Here is a 21,456-nt window from a genome sequence, read left to right as displayed (position 1 = left end):
TGTGGTTCCATATCTCAATCTCAGGTCACTTATTATTTGGCGCTAGTTTGTCCTAGCAACAGAATCTGTGCCTAGAAAATCAGAGACTCAAAACTCAGATCCCACTACTTTTGGGGCAACCCCACACCCCCAAACTCTCCAGGTCCCTTCCCCCTGCACTTTTCAGAATTTCTTTCTACTTAATCAGATTAAAAGAACTGCTGTGTCAGACCAGCAGCACAGAGAAAAGCACCTGTCAGGCAGATCTGTTGTTAAGCTGCAAGCGATGAGCCTAGCTCTGAAGGTCCCTGAGAGAGGCGCAAGTGTTTGAAGGAGGAATAAGAAGCCCTCCATGGAGCTGAGAGATCAAGGAAAGAATATCAAAATCATAGCATGTCATTGCCTAATCTGCACAGCATATGGCAACCAAAATTATTTAAACTTTCATGATACTATTAATAAAAAAGTATCAGTGTTACATTGCAGTCTTCTACCAGGGCTTTGCAAAAAAAAAAAAAAAATCTGATGGAGGTGTATGTTGCACATGTGGTACTTTTTTGATTAGGGGATTTTTAACAGTTTAATAGAACTTTAGATTGTTGCTGTTTTCTTAACAGAACACCTGAAGTGCCATCATTTAAACTAACATGCAGATGAAAAGGGCAAATTAAATAACTCAGACAGTGGCATCACTCATCCCTGCCTTGTCAGCCCTGAGTAGATGGCTATTAGTAGGGATGGCCTGCGAAGCTCCGATTTACCAATACAAGAGGCTGAGTGAGAAAAGAAGCAATTAATGATATAAACAAAACTACTTCATCAGGTGTGACAAGAAATCCTCTGTGGGAAGGGGGGAGCAAAGGGACAGGACCCAAGAACATCCTCACTCCCCAGACCAACAATTTAGATTTTATAATATATGCTATACTATACGGTTTACACCACTAAAGAGAGGGTCTATCTAACAAGGTAAAGATCTTTATAATCTGCAAGACCAGAGCTTTTTGGGGAGCAGGAGCAGGGAGAAGATATCCATTCCTCACCCAAAGCACTGCTGTGTCCAGGCCAGTAAATCTTGCAGAGTACTGCCCCTATTAGACCTGAACGTTCCTCTTTCCCCATGCAGCACAGAAGAGGGTATCTAACAAAACATTCACTGAAACATGCTACCATCACAAACTATAATTAACAAATAAATTAAAAAAATGTAAGGGAAAATGACCAACAGAAGTTATTTTCAAGTAAATATCCAGAGTGCACACTGCACAGGATATTTAAATCTTTCTTTTCCCCAGCAAAACAGTTTGTTCTGTAAACTGCAAGACAACTTCATTGTGAAAAAACAGCCATGTGAAAAACATCAAAAATGTCAGGGAAATAAGGAAGGAATAGCAATATACAACCATGCACACAAACACTGGCAACGCTGAAAGAAACTGTAATTTAGAATTAATTTTTATTTCTTTCTAAATTTTGCTACTTTGAAGGAAGACCTCTAGATCACTTCAGCAGATGCAAACAAAATTATAGGATAAGCTAGAAAGTTACTGCACATGCTAAAGAAGGAAATAGAGAAAGTATTAAAGTATTCCTTACAAATATTAGAAGCTTCTATTTAAAAATAAAAATATCAGAAAGACCAGTGGAACCTTAAAAAAAACACATGTAATTTCTGAAAAACATTTGTAAACGTTCAGACTACATAGAGAAAGCAAGCAAGCAGAGGTTTTAGCCCTGCTTAGTGATCATTTCCCAGCATATAACAAGTCACACAAATTCCCCAACTTTTGTGGGCTTGCCTCTATCATCACCACCCCCTGAAAACATGGACAATCAGTCAACCCATGTAGGTTCCCTAGATGTAAAACTATACTGTTACTTACTTGATATTGCAATGACTGTCCATGAAAAGATTAATACCGAAACATTAATTGAAGTGGAGATACTTACCACCATGCCCCATATTATCATGAAGACATATCAACTGTATCACCCTTCACTATACATTGGGAAACAACCTACTTTATACCTCTGTTTAGCTTGACCTGATAGGTATAAGAGGCAATTTACTGTCTGCCTGACTACAATGAATGAGCACGGATGTACCAGGAATACAAACAAAACACCAAGCTGCATCTCTCACCTTGGTCAAGTACACCTTGCATTTTTGTACAGGGATCAAAGACTAAAAAATTGCAGATTGACAAGATGACATTAAACCTTACTGAATTATTCCTTTTCTCCAAAGAGAGCAGGTGAGAACAAAATGGATAAGAAATGGGACCTGCTAATAATAGTCTCAAAAGTCGGAGCTAGCCAACAGATTTGTTCATGTTAAATGGTAGTAAGCGAGGTTCTTGCAGAAATTGCTTCTGCATAAGTATGGTTGCTTACACTGGCTGTGTAACACACCAGTGGATTTAGTCATGCTCATGTAAATCTTATTATTTAAGTACTACCTGATAACACTTGATAGACACGAACTGTTGAAACAAACAATACCAAATGTTATAAATTACACTTTTTAAAGGTAATCTCATACCGAGGATATAAAATATAATGTTGCAGGAAAACAAAAAAGTCATCTTGAAAGCAAGGATTTCTTTGCTTGGTATACTAGAAATTCACAGCATTTCTTACAGGCACAGCACCTTAAAAGGCATAAATTGTTCAGAGATTTGTCTGCCTTGCCAACTGTATGTACAAGGCCAGAAGTCCCAGAAAAGCAGATGCTATTTCAAAACACAGCTGAGGTCTCTAAAACTTTTCAGTTCCAATTAAAATTTCAACCTGAGGCAGCTTCAAGAGCTCCACTAAGCCAGCATCTGTACAAATAAAAGTTTATGTTGAGCATATTGCTCATGATTTTGCAAGCATGGATTGAGCGTGTTTAAGCTTAATTCTCAGTGTGGCTGCAGGTCAATGTTTCTTGCCCACAAACAAAAACTGTCTTCAGCAGTCTCACTTGTCAGGTGCAAACACTCGTAGACGTGTCTTTTAAAACTGTAAGGCTTAAAGAATAGCATAATCTCTGCAGAAAACAAAGCATCCTTTGCATTATGCACCCAGATGCATCACATTACACAAATACTTATTTTCTTAACTACAGTTCTACAGCAACAACCAGCACACACAGGCATTCACAGGCACTTTTTCATTGTCAAAGAGGCCCCATGTCAAGTTTCAGTAAAATGTGTTCTCTTTCACACATGCACACACACCTTTCCCTGGAAACTTGAAATAAGCAGAGCAATTACACAATATTCTACCACAAAAGTAGTATCTTACAGGGAAGATTTGGGATTTCAGGATCAAACCACTGAGACCAAGCCGCTACAGCAGCAATATTTCACTATAACAACACCATAAATACAACATGATAGAAATTCAAAATTTACTGTTAGCATTTCGGTTTTACAAGTGCCTGCTATTCAGTAACGTGTGTTTACTGCATTGGCTCAAAACAAGATGCTGCTACCAACAAAAAAGAAAACAGAGTAAAAAAAAAGAGAAGTGATGAAATAAAACAAGCAAGCAACAGGAAAACAGAGTTTAAGAGATGTGACGATATTCAAGAGCAAAAATAACAGCCAATCTTAGTAACGCTTTCAGTTTCATTGAAAAAGTTTGTATTACCTGTCGACTTCCCTGCTTGGAGGAGCAGCTGCTAGTACTTCTTGAAGGAGACAACATTTTCTGGGATACACCAAAGCTTTTTTCTTCACTCATGATCCAATACCATTTGTTTCACATAAGCTCACTTAGAACGCCATTAAAAGGTAATTTAGAAAATGTGTTGGAAGACTCCTGAGAGAAACACAGAACTCATCCTTCACCCAAACGCAGCCCAGTGGCATGATCTGCATCCCATGAAAATTCCTAAAAGGGAAAAGAAAAACAAGGCAAGTTATCAGATGCCATATCTTACTGCCACCCTGTAGCACGGACCATGAAATCATAATAAAGCCTTTGGTAATACAAGCTGACTGCTTTACTGTACACTGTTAGAAATTAATTCAACAATCACTTTAAGATAAATTTTCAAGCCTCAAACAGGAACAATAAGAATTTTGGATCCTAAATGCATGATTTAACTGCCACTATTTATTCAGATGACAAAGTACAGCATCAAGCATCTTTTTAAGGATGTAAATTAATAATCCAAAAGAAAGATTAATAAAGACACATGCAGAGTATAATAAATATCTAACCAAAACACCCTCAAAATGAGAAGATGATGTCTAATAAAATGTCTCACGAAAAGGACGGTAACGCAAACAATATCTCTTTTTTTCCAGTTCCTTGATAATTTAAAAAAGCATGGCTTCAGGTTGTAAGAAAAAAAAAAAAAAAAAATCTCTCTCTATAAAAGAGCAATACATAAAAGTAGTGAGCATGCAAATTCGGCTGCATAGAGCTGTGCATGACCACTATTACCTGGAAGAAGAAAGTTGTAACTATTGTCACATCAGTTGTCTCAGTCAGTGACTGGAAGAAGAGTTACCAGTCTGTTTAATAACAGTGCTGTTTGCAGCATATGCAAATAAAAGCCATGCCAGAAACTCCCAATAACGGATTTCCAGTGTGGGCAAGAGTTGTCATGGTAACTGCATTTTTTTTTTTTTAAAAAACAAACAGAGGACATAACAAAAGGGTGATGCTTTCCAAAACTTGGGGTGGTGGAAGAGCTTTATGAATTGTGTATCACTTTGGATTTTATTGTCTTGGGCAAGGAATTTGCACATTAGGAAGAGTGCAAGAACCACCACTGAGGAAGGTAAGGAAGTTTGACAAAGAGAAGAGAGATTTCATTGCCAAAACAGGGAGGCACTACTTCACAATCCCCTCGCTTGCGCTGTCGGAACACTCCTGAACTGGGCTCACTGGTTATTGAAGTTTGCCATTCAGTTTTTTCTTTAAGAGGCTTAAAAACCTATACTGAGAGAAGCAGCATTTTAAGATCCCTAGTAAAACACTTCATGTATTTTAAGAGTTTGTTTCCCTTTAAAAAAAAAACAAACAACCAAAACAAAATATCCCCACAAAACCAGTTGCTATATTTAAGACGAAGACAACATTCTGCTGCAGAAAACCTCTCTCCCTACTGCTGTAATCTGAAGCATCCACCTTCCAAACAAAGACCTTCTCCAATCTACAGTGCCTCTTTGGCAATAAAGTTTGCTGTACCATTTCAACCAACCTGCTGTCTTCTCACCTGAAACGAGGTCTCTCTTCACGGCATTTACCTTCCCAAGTTAGAAATACACAATTACTCCCAGAGCAAATCGATGCTCAGCAACAGTAACAAAATAGCCCCAGTCTCCAGAAGTCAGGGGAGAAAGCAAGCTCTGCTGGGGCTCTTTCACTGGTGAGTCAGCTTGGCAATTATTTCCAGGAACCGACAGGTACAAAGCCAGCAAGCACAATGCAAGAGCTGAAGAAAACCAGAACAGCACAGCAATGCGATAGCAAGGTCTGAATTGGGCCTAGCGTGTGGGTTTTACACTGAAATTACTGCTGATATTAGGAATAGTGCATTTTTGGAGAAGGTATAGTCGCTTCCTATCCGGAAGATGTAAGTATGTTGCAAGCAGAAACAGAAGGAAAACGTAGGCCCACTGTTAAACAGTAGAGGTGAATCAGTCACCAACAATGCTGAAAAGGCAGAGGTTCTCAACACCTTCTTCACCTCTGTTTTTACCAACACTGTTGGATCCCAGGCGTTGGGAACAAAAATCCAGGAGGATCCAAACATAGACCCACCATCAGCGATGGACCTAGTATGTGAATTATTACAGGAGCTTGACCCCTACAAATCGATGGGCCCTGACGCCATCCACCCAAGGGTGTCGAGAGAGCTGGCTGATGTCATTGTGGGGCCACTCTCTATAATCTTCGAGAAGTCGTGGAAATCGGGGGATGTCCCAGAGGACTGGAGGAAGGCAAATGTTACCCCTATCTACAAGAAGGGCTCAAGGGAGGATCCAAGTAATTATAGGCCCGTCAGTCTTACTTCAGTCCCCAGTAAAGTTATGGAACAGATCCTCCTGGGGGCCATCATGAGTCAAATGAAGCATGTGACTGGGAAAAGCCAACATGGCTTCACCAAGGGCAGATCGTGCCTGACACATCTGGTGGCCTTCTATGATAAAGTGACCTGCTTGGTTGACAAGGGGTGAGCGGTCAACGTTGTCTACTTGGACTTGCCTCCAAGGCCTTCGATATGGTTCCCCATGGCCTCCTCCTGGAGAAACTGATGCGTTATGGCCTGGACAAGTGGTCTGTGCAGTAGGTGAGGAACTGGCTGACAGGCTGCACCCAAAGGCTGGTGGTAAATGGCTCTTTTTCAAACTGGCAACCTGTCACAAGTGGGGTCCCCCAGGGATCGATACTGGGCCCAACGTTATTCAATATCTTCATAAGTGACCTGGATAATGGTATCAAACGTAGCCTGATGAAGTTTGCAGATGACACCAAATTGAGTGGGGAAGTAGACACTCTGGAAGGGAAAGCCACCCTGCAGGAAGATCTGGACAGGCTGGAAGAGTGGGCTGACAAGAACCTTATGAAGTTTAACAAAGACAAGTGTAAGGTCTTGCACCTGGGAAAACATAATCCAGGAGTGCAGCTCAGACTGGGATCCCCCTGGCTAGAGAGCAGCTCCGTGGAAAGGGACCTGGGGATCCTGGTGGACAGGAAGCTCAACATGAGTGAGCAGTGTGCTGCTGCGGCCAAGAAGGCCAATAGGATGCTGGGTTGCATCAAAAAGGGCATCACCAGCAGAGAGAAAGAAGTCATTATCCCACTCTACTCGGAGCTTGTCAGGCCACACCTGGAATACTGTGTACACTTCTGGTCCCCGCTATACAAAAAAGATGTGGACAGGCTGGAGGGGGTCCAGAGAAGGGCCACCAACATGATCAGGGGTCTGGGAAGCCTGCCGTATGAGGATAGGCTGAGAGAGCTGGGTTTGTTCAGCCTTGAGAAAAGGAGGCTTAGAGGTGATCTCATCACCATGTACCAGTACTTAAAGGGGAGCTACAAAGAAGATGGAGACTCCCTTTTTACAAGGAATCACGTGGTGAGGACAAGGCGTAACAGGTACAAGTTACTTCCAGGGAGATTCCGATTGGACACGAGAGGTAAATTTTTCACAATGAGAACAGCCAATCATTGGAATAATCTCCCCAGGGAAGTGGTTGACTCCACTACACTGAACACGTTTAAGACTCAGCTGGACATGGTGCTGGGCCATCTCGTCTAGACTGTGCTAGAAAGGTTGGACCAGATGATCCCTGAGGTCCCTTCCAACCTGGTAGTCTATGATTCTATGCAGATAAATTTGTATGGTATTTCATTAAGGACTAGGACTTTTAATACGTTTAGATTTATCTCACTTTACATGGGTTTTTAACTGTGGAGTAAGTACAAAGTATAACTTTCTTGCTTAGTTTCAAGCTGCATTTAGTAAAAAAGTGTAATGATAACATCTCTATTAACAAGCAGATGTCAAATATTCACAACAGGAATGGAAATACACTTCCTGCAAACTCATTGTTCAGATACCCCCTTGAAAGTACCATACAGCAAGTGCTTTACTTTTTTGGCACGCTGTTCACTCAGATAACTGCCTGTCCTCTTCACTGCTCTGTGTTCAAAATGAGCACGTATTTTGGCAAAGGTTGCCCTGTTAAGGGCAAGAAACAGGCTCTAATTTGCAGCAAAATGCACTGAAAGTTGCTGTCATCAGTACCTTGTGAGTATATCTCCAGGACACACTAGATCTAACTTAAACGATGCCCTTTGCTTGTTTGAACACACAGCACAATGGTTGTGATGTCCTGGAAGCGTCAGGTAACTGAAAAAAATGGAGGTCTCATGGACTTTAACACAAGAAGAAGCCATGTAATCAGAACAGTATTTCTATCATCACATTTTTGGTGTGGAGTCTAGATGAAGTTAAGGTGGACAGAGCAGAAGGGCACTTCTGCAAATCTTCTGGTCCCTGACTCTTGCCACATTTAGGTTTGCACTGCAGGGCAGTCTTGGAGCATGGAAACGAGATCCCTTTTGGATGAAATGTACTCCAGGAGTGCATCCAGTGCTCAAAGCATTGAGTCCATGGCACCAGACTAGACCTAGTCCTGACTAGTCCTGTCCTGGTGTAGATGCTGGGTCCTCACCTTTAACTGATTCACTACAAAGGTCCACTTTTACTGCACTACTCTACCTGCTAACATAATATCATCTAGACACAGACTTACACCATCTAACTAAGTACTTAAGATCTCCTAGGGCGATGCCATTTGTCTTTTTGGAATCAAAAAGAGAGACAGACGGGCACTTTTCCCGAATTCAAATGAGCTGAAGGTGACTCAGCCACCTAACCAGAGGTGCTTAAGCAAGGGGCAGGAGACAGGTGGGGTAAATCTGACAGACAGCACCTGAAGTATTTTGTCAGTCTGCTTCCAAAACTGAGCTTTTGAAGTTTCCTTTATTCCTTCAAATTAATTTACTACATGGGCTGAAGAAAAGGCTTTTGTTACCAGCCCTGAAGAAGGCAGGAGTGAAATGTGCCCTCTCTCCAAAGTTTTTTATTATTATTTTATTGGTGTTTCCAAGTAATTTAACTTATTACCTTGAGACTTCCAGAAAGTGTATGTGAATAATGAACATGGCCTCAACTCATCTGTGAAAACTGCTGCATGCTCCAGCAACTACTTTGTGCTCCTTTTTAAAAATTTTCTTCAAGTTCAGGAAGAAAAAAAGAAAACTGGTTGTCCTTTGATGACAACCCACTTACTCTTCCAGGACAGTGTAAAAACACTGATCCTGCATCCCATACTGACTCTTATATTCTGGCTGCCAGCAGCAGTGACTGGGCCTCTCTAGGGCGACTGATATTTTACATTACCTGTGGAACTTAAGGCTACAAGAACAATTACAATTTTAAAGCGGGCATAAAAATCATTTTATGCTAACTATGCTAAGATCGCAGCTAAAACTGATGTTTTGAGGTCATCATGATCCAATTGCTTCAGGTTCAATACATTTTGCTCCTCCCCATGCCACAGGATGGCCTCAGAACTGTGTTCGTTCCCACCTTTCCTCTGGAGCACACAGAGCCACTTACTTTGGTCTACTCCAAAAAGACAAATCAAAGGTGTGAGGCTGAGGCAAATCCAAATAAATTTAGGACAGGAATTTTCGCAAGTGCAAAGTATTGGCCTAATTCTTCACTATCAAGTCAACAGCAGCAAAAGTAGGCCAAGAGTACTTTTGCAAATGACCTCACTAGGTGCATTTTAAAGAATTAAGAATACATGAGTATCAAATATTATTTATAGCTACTACATCCTAAACCCATAAACAGCACTTATCTCTACTTATCATCTGTTACTAAGCACCTTATCATTCTACATCAATTAAAGCTACGTAAACATATGATAACATGTACAACAGGAAGACCTATTTTTAAAAAAAAGTACCATCCCATGTTGTCCTCAAACCTTTAAAATTGCACAGGTTCAAAGCAACCTCTCAGTATCACAATTCATCTCTTGCAACTCTCAAAGCAATAAGCTTACAGCAAAATCCAAGTTTTTCCACATCGCACAAAATAAGAAAAGGAGAAATTCAGAAAAAAATGTGGAAAACTGCAGTAAAATATCAACATGATGCAATTATTTTTGTTGTGGCTCTGGAAGAAAAACAAAGCCTTAACAGCTGCTTCAGAGCTGAGTCAGCAGTGAAAGAACACTGAAGAGAGATTTTGAGCAGCAAAACTGGAAGCATACATCTCATTCTATAACTGTATTCAGGTTTTGTGGACAGAAGAATAGGAACAACAGAAAGCCTGATGAGAGTCATGTGGACACAGCATGCACAGGCAGGACTGAGCAATCCAAATCAGAGTTACAAGCAACACTGAGTGACTCTCACTGATTTAAAAAAGAATCCATGCTGGAACCTTTGCTCTGTAACTATTATTAAATTATTAAGTTACATTCCCTCTCATCTACCTGGATAAACAAAGCAACAGTCTTTTCCAAGGAATGCTTTCACAGCTTTCGCTGTTCAAATTGTCAGCTTTAATCTATCCCAGTGTCTCATCTGGCTCTAAAAAGGAAAGCATTATTTATAGACTACAGATACGCCATGTACAACTGCTGGAGATGTCTTTTCGAGCAGGGTATTAGCTGTGCCTGAATTATCATAAGATTCATACTGTTGAAGGACAAAGCACACAAATACTGTATTGTTGCCAGCTATTCCCTTTCCGGAAGAAAACTTGCAGAAACAAACATAAAATAGTTTAAAACAACTAAGTTATTAAAACTGTCTTTGAAAGCAAAAGTTCAAACAACTTATGGAAACTAACAATAACAAGAAGTATTTCAGAACTGCCTTCCATCAAGTAGGTTGCTGTCTCTAGACATCGTTCAAATCACAACGTCTGTTGAGCAGATGTTTCATTAGCCATGGACACATACCACTCTCTGAAGTAGTCCGTGATACAAAAAAACAGTTACTTCCATCTAGACCACCTCCTTAAGGAGGCTATTGTAATATTTAAATCATGCTATTTCAATGACCCAAAAGAAGAAAATTTAGTTCAAGCAAAACTCTCCTAATTGTCTAATCAAGAGAGACACAGACAGAGTGGGAAAGGGAAAAAGCTAGACAAACGTACCATATTTAACAAGATTACTTTTCACGTATAACGTTCATCAATTGACAAAAGAAAATCCTGGATGTTCCAGTGTACAGAAAGAAAAAAAACCAAAACAAAAACCCAGAAACAATCCAGCAGAATACATCCCAAGAAAGACATCAAAGAAGAACATGCTTCAATGGTAAGTCTAGTCAAGAGTCCCCTGAAGCAAAGCAAGTATCTGCTGTTTTACTAACAATTGAGGTGAATAATTCAATCCTTACATTAGAAAAATCTTATACAAATTTAGAAATAGGTCAATTGGCATCCTGAAATATAAGTATATACAAAAATACCACCTTTCCCCTCACATCCACCATAGAAACTGACTATAATACTGCATGCGACATGATTCATTTTAAATGCGCAATCTTGACACTGTTTCCACCCCCTCCAGGAGATCTGCAGTAGATTACACTTGTATAAAAAAACTTGCTGGGTATATATTCTAGACAGATACGTTAAAAATCTTGGTGACTAGCGATATAGAAAATACATGCAGTAATGGCTGTATTATTACTGTAATTAGTCAGCTGTCATAGCACCTTTTCCACCAGACTTTTAATTGTAGTTGAAAATCATACCTAATAGGACTGACCTAGCTCGCAGTCAGGTCCTAAATAATTAATTCTCCTTCTCCCCTGGCCCCTTTCGGAAAGAGCCTTGCCTAGGGACAGCCTGGCAGCTCAGGGCTCTCTAGCAGGAGCTACCATACTGAGTGGGGTCCCACATGCCCCCTCCAGCTCATAGCGTGACTCTCACAGACTCGACTGAGAAGCCAGAAGCTGGGGGACCGTAGGAACCAGTTTGTGACCCAGTAACAGAGGGGTCCACAGTCTCCCTGTCACGAGGATGGAGCAGAAAATAACAGCTACCGAGCTGTGATCAAATCCTATGCTGGGAGCACATACACTGCATACAGCAGTGCTAACAAGGTTGACAGCCCTCCCTGTGCTCAATTAATAAAGAAGCAGCGGGTCTGTTTGCACTGGAAGTGCTATTCATCTAGAGAAGACCTTACAAGTGAAAAGACAAAGGATGATCAGGCAATAGAAAAGAGAGAAAGGCTTATTATCGTTTTCAGTAAGGAAAGTAACAGGCATGTGGTATCCTTTTACAGTCTGTACCAAAAGCCTTGGAAAGGCCCATCTGTTAGTGATAACATCCCAGAGTTGGTATGAGTGGAAACATTACCATCAGAGCTTTGGCACGAGCTTGGTTGCCTTTCATTTTTCTTCTATCTCTTATTATTTAAAGCTTTGCTTTTTTCACTAAAACAAAGATACTCCACTATGCCCCAAGGCTTAATCCTTTTTAAAACAGCACTTGCTATTGCTAAAATGTTACTGAAATACACACTGTTTGTTTTCCTAGATTCAGCTTTGATAGGCACAATGTTAGTTCTGGAAGTCAGTGCCTTCTCGTAGAAATATTTGTCAGTCTGCCAGCACGTAGTAATTCAAGATCTTAAGACAGCACTGCCTGCATATCAAGAACAAGACATCACTTTCCTGTCAAATGATTGAAGGCATCCATGTAACTTCGAATCAGACTGTCTCTTTTTGACCTGATAAGCTGCATAATGCTGTGAGATGCATAAATCTATCAAGGTTGACATCAAGCGATATATTTTATTAAACCAGTTGACACAGTTGGTTTCACTATGAAGAAAGAAACCCAAACCCAATCACCTGTGGTTTCAGGTAGAACAGCAAATAGGACTATTGGAAGAGTTTTGGTGGCCCAGGAACGATCCTCACCAAAGTCTGAAGAAAAACATCATGGGGTATGTATGAACAGCAAACACAACACAGAGATCCTTTATCTCATGCAGAAAAGCTAAATATGTTCATTAAAGAGTGGCAGGATCCAACAAACCTGCTTTGTCCTCTTTGATGTGGTGTTTTACTTTTCACACTTTGGCATCATCTACTTTATAAAAACAAACAAACAAACACCAAAAAACCAACACACACACACCCCCCCAACAAACAAACAAAAAACCCAACCCCCCCAAAAAACAATAAAAAAACTAGGGCCCCCCCCTCCCAGATATCTGGTATTCCATGATGCACTGGAATTATCATGTCTGTCTTGTGTATGTCACTTAATTTCTAAAAGAAAAAAAGTTACAAAGGAAACAACACTTCCCTTTGAGAACGTTTAGTGCTTCTCCTTTATAAGCAGGCCTATTAGCTCAAAATTTAAATCTCATTACCTTTAATGACCATGGTAACAAAATTCAGTTCTTCCTAAGATACACAGAAATTCATTTATGCACTTTGTAAAGTGTAATGACCATGAGCTATGAAAATGTCACATTTCTTCCTGATCAACTTACCATATCTTTAGAGGTTTCTGTCTCTAAGTCCATTCCAGTACACCTTTTTCAGTGTACTTTACAACATTAGTATTTATAAATGCACACAAAGCTACAGCTTTCTTTAAAATATTATGCAGATTATTTCTTTACAGGTCCTTCATATTAAGATAGCTTGAAACATCAAAAGAGGTGCATAGTAGTCGAAACAAGGGCAGGTAGTTGTTAGCACACCAGTGTTAACCCTTTCTAACATTATCTCAGGCAAGGGGCCACTAACATCCCAACACTGTGTTTCTGAACTTGCAATGTGTGAATAAACCTTGACACATTAGACATGTATTCTAGGAAACAATTAACACGTATAAAGTATACTGCGGACAATTAGTACTACAAGCGCTAAGTATTTTTGCTATTAAAGCCAAAAGGTAAGAGTTTGTTAACTCCAAGCTTTCAATGAAAAAGAAATGCAAATATAAAGGAAAAAAGTGTACACAGAAATGTGTTTCTTTTAAATAAAAACGAAAAGTGTTAAGGCTTGGGAGGGAGCTCTTCAAGGACAGACAGGATGATGCCTGCAGCTGTTGTTTTTCTTGGAAACACGTCATGTACATGTCTGCAGGTAACAAGAACTGTGAGAAGCAGATGCGGATGGAGTCAACCATGCTCTTGGAAGATTCTACATCACAGTTGGTCTTAAATCCATTCATATTTATGATTGTAACAAACACCTTGACAATGGGAACCAGGGAAGAAGTTCCACACAGCAAGTTTTCTGCAACATTATCCTCATGGCATAGGATAAAGATGAACTGAAAGAGACCTAAAGCAGGGAGATGCACGATGTGGGAAACCAGATTATAAATCTGAATGATTACATGCAATGTTTTGCTTAAGTAATATGAAATGGGAAAGTATCAATCTCAATAGCTGGGTCAGCCAAAGAAGATGCAGGCTAGAGATGAGGGCCTCCAACTAGGTTAACAGGGTAGCTCTTGAACAGGAGAGAGACCATAAAACAGATCCTCTCTCCCCCTCAAATGACAGAACCTCCCCACCTCCTCCTTAAGCTCTGCAATTCTGGAGGAGAACCTGAATCGAGCTAGGGTTACCTTAGAGACTCTACTTGGACAGAGCTGGTAAAAGAACTTTTGACCTTGAAAAAGGAAGAAAGTGAACACAAAGCTGCAGAAGCAGCAACCATGCTCAGGAAGAACAGAAGGTCCATTTCAGAGTGAGGGCTTTCATGTCAGACCTTGTCCTGCCACTGCCTAGCTACAACAGAACAAAATCTAAAAGCAAGTTAGGAGATTGGCCGAAAAGGAAAGCTTCAATTAAGACTGAATAATTCAACACTATTCCAAACAGCCCAGAACAAGGAAGATGTATAGAGTTTTAATGCACTAAGTTTGTTTATACAAGTCTACTACAGTATGACATCCCAATGGACAAATATGGCCCGCCTCCAGCAATAGAGCTCAGAGTTAATACAAAGCTGCTAGGAACTTTTATGGGTCTCAGTAGCAGCTCAGTGCCTCCACTGATGGGTTAGAGCTCAAATTCATATTCACTTTTAAAACTGCCAAAGCAGTTAAAGAAATTCTTGCTCCTGAGCAATTTAATAAATAAATTAAAAAAAAAAAAATCACAGGAGCCCTCCCTAATCCACTTCAGTGGAGAGCCATTTGCTGCAGCAGGTAGCTCACGTACTTTGCTTTGGCCAAAATGCAGGGATGGTCATCACCAGCTTGTGGGCAAGGAAGCGGAAGCAGAATTATTCTCAACTGATCCAGAAAGATCTGAAAAAGATACTCTGTCCCTAATCTTACATTTAGATTCAGGTTAGTGCAAGCTACCAGCTATCTATTTGAATTTAATTAAAAACAAAAGAAATTCTGCATGATTAAAAAAGCTTCAGCTACACTCCCATTCTCAAGCATGTTTAGAGGTTTAGAAGATGGAAGGTTTTAATTAGGATGCCTCAGCAATATGAAAGAATGAATAATTTACAAAGAACTTGATTTAAGCTCAGTGAAAGGGTGCTACAACTTAACAATCCATATTTGTTATTTCTAATGAGCACACTCATTTTTTACTTCAGTTCCAGTCACTGTAAACAGGCTATAGAGACAGCAGACAACAACGTGAGGAGTTTTACAATGTATGCAGTCTAGCTGCTTGGTTGCTTCATAGCATTTTTGAGGTTGGTTATACTTGCACTACAACTAACTACTGGATTTTAATTATAGGCTATAAAAGCAGCAATAAACAAAGTGTTTACAAGTGACATAGATTCCCCTTAAACTGCTTAATATTAGAAGAGTGCCACCATTCTTGGTCTTTGCCTTCTATCTCCATACTCTCCTCCCAGCCTCTCAACATTTTTGTGTTTGTTTCTAAAATGCAGGCATATGGTACTGGCTTTTCTAGACCATCAGGACTTAGAACACAAAAATAAATTAAACCTGTGGTTAATTATGAGTAGTGCAGCATAAAGATATTTTCCTCAATTTTTCATATAATGCACTTGCTGAATTTCTGAAAAGGAAAACAGGAAAAAAAAAAGCAATTTCTTAGAGGAAGGAGCTAAAGGGGTTTTTTATTTTTAACAAAAATATGTTTAAAATAATAACATATGAAGTTGCAGGAAACATAATATTGAAAGCCGATTTCTTAACAGATGGCAGTCATGCTCACTTCACCCATGCTGACCTACATATTTTTACTGTAACTTTTACTAATATTCATCTTTCACTGACTGTGTTTTCCACAATTTTGCCAGCAAGTGATACTTTTAGGATAAAAGGTCTGAGAAACTCATTCAAGTACATCTTTTTTACATGGTAAAATATGTAATGCATAAAGGAGGAAAACACCTTTACAAAGCTTATGCCATAAAATTGCACTTTTGACGTAAAATTGTCTTTTCAAAGGCTGCTCTAGATTGAAACTCTATGTACAAAGTTGTCATCAAGTCTTGACCACAAATCTTGACGTTTGCAGACATTAAAGCATTTTCATAACTCACTTTCTTCTAGAAAAAAATACACCCGTGCCATACAGACAGTTAAAACACCACCACTGAACTGAATTTCGTTATTTTGTTCTATGCATTTAATTGTGACAAGATAGAAAAATTAAATGCATATAGAAAGTGAAGAGCTGGATGAGGAATGTAAAAAAAAAATTACTGTGAATGGTAATTTAAGTCAAGAGAATTTAAAATTTCCATATAAAATGCACCCAATCTTTTCTGCTAAGCATGATGTTATACTGGTTTTGAGAGCACATCATAAAATACGTCAAAAATACTCAACTCTTACTTTTTTACTGCAAAGTGACAAAGATTTACATGGAATGTCACATTAAAGATAAATCTGGGAATGACCAATGGCAGTTGGAAGGATTACAGTTGGAGAAGTTACATCATCAGCATTTGCAGTTTTCCAGTCTTCTCTTCCATACTCAAAAATAAGAAAATAAGGCTGTCCTAGCAGCAAACAAACAAGGTGGCTGTGGGAGCCGGCAGTCCCCCAGCTCCTATTTCAGACTCCCGTTCTCAGGCATGCTAACTCGCCTGACTGCTCATCAGCAGTCTGGGGAAAAGGGCAAGGTAGTTTGAGCATATTTTCACTTCATGTGCAATGGAGACACTGCTGCAAAAGTACCCTTTTGGAAAGACTTACAGGCTTTCCTGGAGTAGAAAAGTAGGGCTTCTATGTAACAAATTCTTTATGGATTAAATTTATGAGCTGCATTTTATGGTCAGCAACATGAAGATGTTGAGAAATACCACACATACCTGATTGCCTAACAAAACTCTGAAAGCCTGCACATACGGACAGAGAATCAAACAGTTCTTACTTTGACTGAAGGACCAGCCAGCCCCCGATGTCCCTACATCTTCCAGAGTAGATGACTTGCACTAATCTGCAGAATAATATAGTTGCTGTTGAAGCTATTCCTACGTCGTTCCCAGAGTGAGATGACTGAAAGGTTGTTCTCTAGTGTGATTTTTACAATACCAGTTAGGCAGATGAATAGTGAAGGTGATCATTGCTTCAAGTCAGTAATCAAACAATGAAATAAAATAGAGTGACAAAGTAAGCAAGATCTCCTGTAACACTCCCGTATCATTTGCATCACCTAGAGACACGATTTTAGGAACAGATCACTTATGCTGAATGGGTGAAAACATGAAAGTCAAGAAATACAGAGTATAGCACAATACAACACGTCTTGAGCACCTGGTGTTGTGCTCTGTCTTTCCATTTTGGTAAATTGAACTAAAATGCTGTTAGAGCTGCATGCCAGTTCATTTAGGAAGCCCACACATCAAAATCCAAATAATTTATATTTGTGTCAAGTACAAAAAAGTTATCGAATTACTTGGAGAAAAAGATTCTGGTATCTCTCTCCTTGTGTTTCTCTCCTTTCAGCACCATTAGGTTTTTCAACAAAGATTTTGAAAGTGGGACAAAAGGGGAGCCACATGCCAGGCTCTGAATAGCATCCAGTGAAAGCTGACCACATCTTTATGCTTCCCAAAACACCCACCCTAAAGTGCAGTTCTTCTAGACTGACCCAAAACTGCATTAAACTTTCACACTTCGCATTTTGCTTTCACATAAGCGATAGCATTCCCAGTCATACAAATTCTGACCTATCACCAATCACCAACCTATTAAGAAATGTGGTATCATTCCCAAAAACTGGATATAAGTTTGCCTTTACTCCCTATGGCATCCAGCAACTTATTTTGAAAAGTCTGTCACTTGCTCTTGTGGGCTGTTTACACAATTCCAGCACACAGTGCTTTAAAATAATTAGAGCTTCCAGAAAATGCTGCAGCACACTGTTTTTGCTGCCTTGTGCAGAGGGAACTGACTTTATATTAATTTTGCCTGGGGAATCCACAAACTGCTCGAACAGAGTTCACATCCGTTACCAGTTCATGCATTCACAGCTCCATCTTCCTCCTTGCCCTACTCCCTGTGCCTGGAATACTTTTCTAGACCTAGGTGAGGACATGGAAAAAGCATAAGGCATTTGGAAGTTAAAATCAGCAGCTTAACCACCTTATACAGCAAATTGCAGAGGCTTAAACTCACCAAAAAGTGCAGGAATTTCAAGTTGGACGTTATGCATTAAGCATGAGAAAGTAAATACATGAGACAAATACATTTCTTCCCATTTGAATGCAATGATTCTCAGCTAATGTATCTAAATTAAGTCACACATTAGTTATGTCTGAACAGAGCAGAACGACAATTAACATTTTGTACATAATCAACCACTGGCTTTTTTATATTCAGAACCAATTCCAGGAATGCTGCAGGCCTGACTTTTCTTCAGCTGAGCAAGCAGCCAGCTATTATTTCAATAACATCCACTTAGAGTAATCAGCCTTCACGTCCACATGCACAGAAACAGGGTATTTCACAGGTAACAAATTAAACCATATGAAAGCAAACAGTTCAAATTGGGTCACCATGATTTCTCCAAAGCCACTGAACAGCCTTCTATTTGATCTTCCCTGTAACATATTGAATCAGGACTTGCTCACTACTGGTAACAGAAATAAATAATTAAAGAAAGAAAGAAAGAAATCTACAATGCTGGTAGTTTTCACAATCATTTCAGAGTACTCTGAAATACAAACACATGCAGAAATATGAGTACTTCTGTTGTGACAGCAATAAAATATTCTTTGTAACAGAAGGTACATCTTCCTTACCCTGAACTTTATAACACACTGCTCAGTTTCACACCAGCTAAATAAGCAAAGACCTTGCCGAGGACACTTTGTTAGACCTCAAATAAAGCTATCCCAAAAAAAAGAAGAATGAAGGCCTGTTGTTCTCAGACTCCAGCTTAATGACAGAAATTTTACTGGCTAATACTCAATCATGGCAGTTGCAGCCTGATGCCGCAAGGCTGAAGGACAACTAAAGGTCACTGCCTATTAGATTACACTAGCCCCATGACAGAGCATATTTGCAAGCTAAGGCAGAAGCCCCCTAGCTCTGAGTCACTGCAGAGTCTGAACAGATCTGGACATTTCTCTCAACATCTGCATCACCTGTGCTTTCTGAGCTGGCCACTGTACTCAGGATCCATCACTATGCCACCTGCCTGGGAGACTCAGGTGGACCACAGCCTTCCTCTCTACCAAATACACCTTCAGCGGCTGTATTCCATTTATCAGGCTAAGAACTTCTGCAGCACCTTCCATGGCAAAACCCACAATTCTTGCTGGTCATGAAGCTGTTTTATTTCCAATACCTATGCAAAGTATATGCATATTTATATAGATGGTTTCTATACGTACATTTACAGTGATGCTACCACCTGGTTCAAGTGCTAATGATCCTTTTTTAAACAAGTCTTAATGTGCAGATTTATTTTTTCTATGACAACGCCTTTGTGTTTTAAACACGTACATTGTATCTATCATGTTGTGGTGAGACTTCTGGCCTATAAGTTAAACAATATGTGATACATAGTTATGTAAGTGAAAAACATGAATTTATCTTCCCACAGGTGACGAGTCTAACAGCACAGCTGGAGCATCCCCCACACAGGCAGACATCCAGACAAAAGGAGCCACTAACACTGTCTTATCCCTTGCAAGCCACTGTTACAAGGGCCTCCAGCTTATAGCCAAAGATCCCACTTCTTCTGAAGTCCTCAAATTTTGTGCTGCTAGTCATGAATTAACAAGTCTGAAGATGCAAACAAAATAAATCCCCAAATATTCAAATCTGCCCAAACAGATGCATGCTAAATAACCTGTGGCTTGACCAACATAACTTTGCAGAGGTATCTATATCCTCCTCCATTAGGACTTCAAAGAAAAGAAGAAAACTGATAGTCATGTACATTGAGTTGCATTACAGTCTTAATGGGGGTTTTCAAAACCTTTACATTTGCTTTTTCAAAAATATAAGAGAGGCAAGACAACACTGACAGGAATAAAATGAAATACATTTAGAAATAAGATTTTAGCCTGGTTGTGCTTTACAGAATGCTGAAATCTGTTCATGATTTGAAAATGTTCTACTTCTGCTTTGAAAGACACATGTATTATACAAAGCTCAATATCTGATTTTAAGTGCAGAAATATGAAGTTGTAAGAAATTCTTATCACTCCTTTCTTTCATTCCTTATATTTCTCTAAAGCCTCTAGTCACCATCCCCTCCATCCATTAGCCATAGTGTCCTCCATGCTTCCCAGTGCCCTGCAGAGATGATGACTATTGATGCGTGGTGCCACCCTCCTACCAACACATTCACTGCTACTAAAGCACAGCTCATTTCAGTGATACTGTTTTGACATACTGAAAATCTGAAAGATACTCAGTTATTTAGGAATGTTATGTGGTTCTTCTTTTGCAAATGCTACTGTGGTATTGTTCAAAAAAAATGTTCCATCTGAAATACAACTGCAGGGAGAAAAAAAAACTTAGCAACACAGCCAAAACCAGTGAGAGCTTGCAGGCATTTCTGGAAGTGGGAAGATAACAGCCTCAAATGAAAAATGAGCAAGTGTCTTGAACAAGACATCTCAATTTTGTCAAGTGAGATTTAATGATACAGTGTAAAGTTACTTCATTGCAGGGGGTGGGGGTTATCCCCTGCCTTCATTTCAAGGGCCAACTTTGTTACTGCAGCTGTTACAATTCATTACAGTAATTGCTTTCTTTAGCTTGGTGTTTCGGGATTTTCTTTTTTGTAGTTTCACTTTTTTATTTAAATGAAAAGAGCGTTATTTTTCAAGCTGATACATTAGGTCATGGCAATTGTTGCCAGTAGAAGTAATATACACCACCCTTGAAAACAGACTTATTTTTGCCAAATATATCCAAAGTCAGTCCCTATGATACAAATTTATTTAGCTTCATGTACACCATCAAGGTATATGCTTATTAGAATAGGATGTGCAATTTCCATAAACTCGAAAAAAAAAAATTTAAAGACAGCCTTTTTCACACCAGATCGTAAGTCACCCTGATGAAGATTATAAGAAGGGTCCAACAAAAGGACAAATATTTTATAAGTATTCAGGATAAGAACTGGCACGCTTCCCTCCAGAGCATCTTGTACTGGCCAGTGCCAGAGACAGGCAGAGAGAAGCACAGAGTACATCCATTGCAGCAGCCCCTGCACACTGGTCACCAGCATTCCTTCACCAAGGAGCCTGCAAACACAGGGTAGACAGAAATCTTGCAAGTTGCAGGGGGAGATAGTTGCAGGGGAAGATGCTGAATCATGCCCTTAACAGCTGTTACTTAGCTATCACCACCTCTTATTAGTGTTTTCTTTTAGATTTCCTTGAGAACTATATGGCACTAAAAAAAAAAACAACCCACACACAACAAAAAAAACACCACCAAACACACATAAACCATATGCAACAATTCTAAAGGAGAAGAAGAAACTA

At 39.6% G+C, this 21,456-nt stretch overlaps 1 protein-coding gene across 4 annotated transcripts in view; it reads right to left on the bottom strand.

The window, feature by feature from the left end:
- OSBPL3 (oxysterol binding protein like 3) overlaps window positions 1-21,456 on the bottom strand; it is a 127,751-nt gene that overhangs the window by 45,705 nt on the left and 60,590 nt on the right. For all 4 annotated transcript variants that reach the window (XM_087772979.1, XM_087772988.1, XM_087772996.1 and 1 more), the window contains one exon: window positions 3,616-3,858. In XM_087772979.1, the coding sequence (XP_087629105.1) occupies window positions 3,616-3,708 (93 nt within the window). In that variant the 5' untranslated portion in view covers window positions 3,709-3,858. The remainder of the gene's footprint in view (window positions 1-3,615; window positions 3,859-21,456) is intronic.

This window comes from Nipponia nippon, unplaced genomic scaffold (assembly GCF_047370975.1).
Source record: "Nipponia nippon isolate SJK-2023a ecotype South Korea unplaced genomic scaffold, ASM4737097v1 scaffold_1, whole genome shotgun sequence".
NCBI classification, from domain to species: domain Eukaryota; kingdom Metazoa; phylum Chordata; class Aves; order Pelecaniformes; family Threskiornithidae; genus Nipponia; species Nipponia nippon.
The sequence above is the reverse complement of the archived record's forward strand: the minus strand, read 5'-3'. Positions and strand labels throughout refer to the sequence as shown.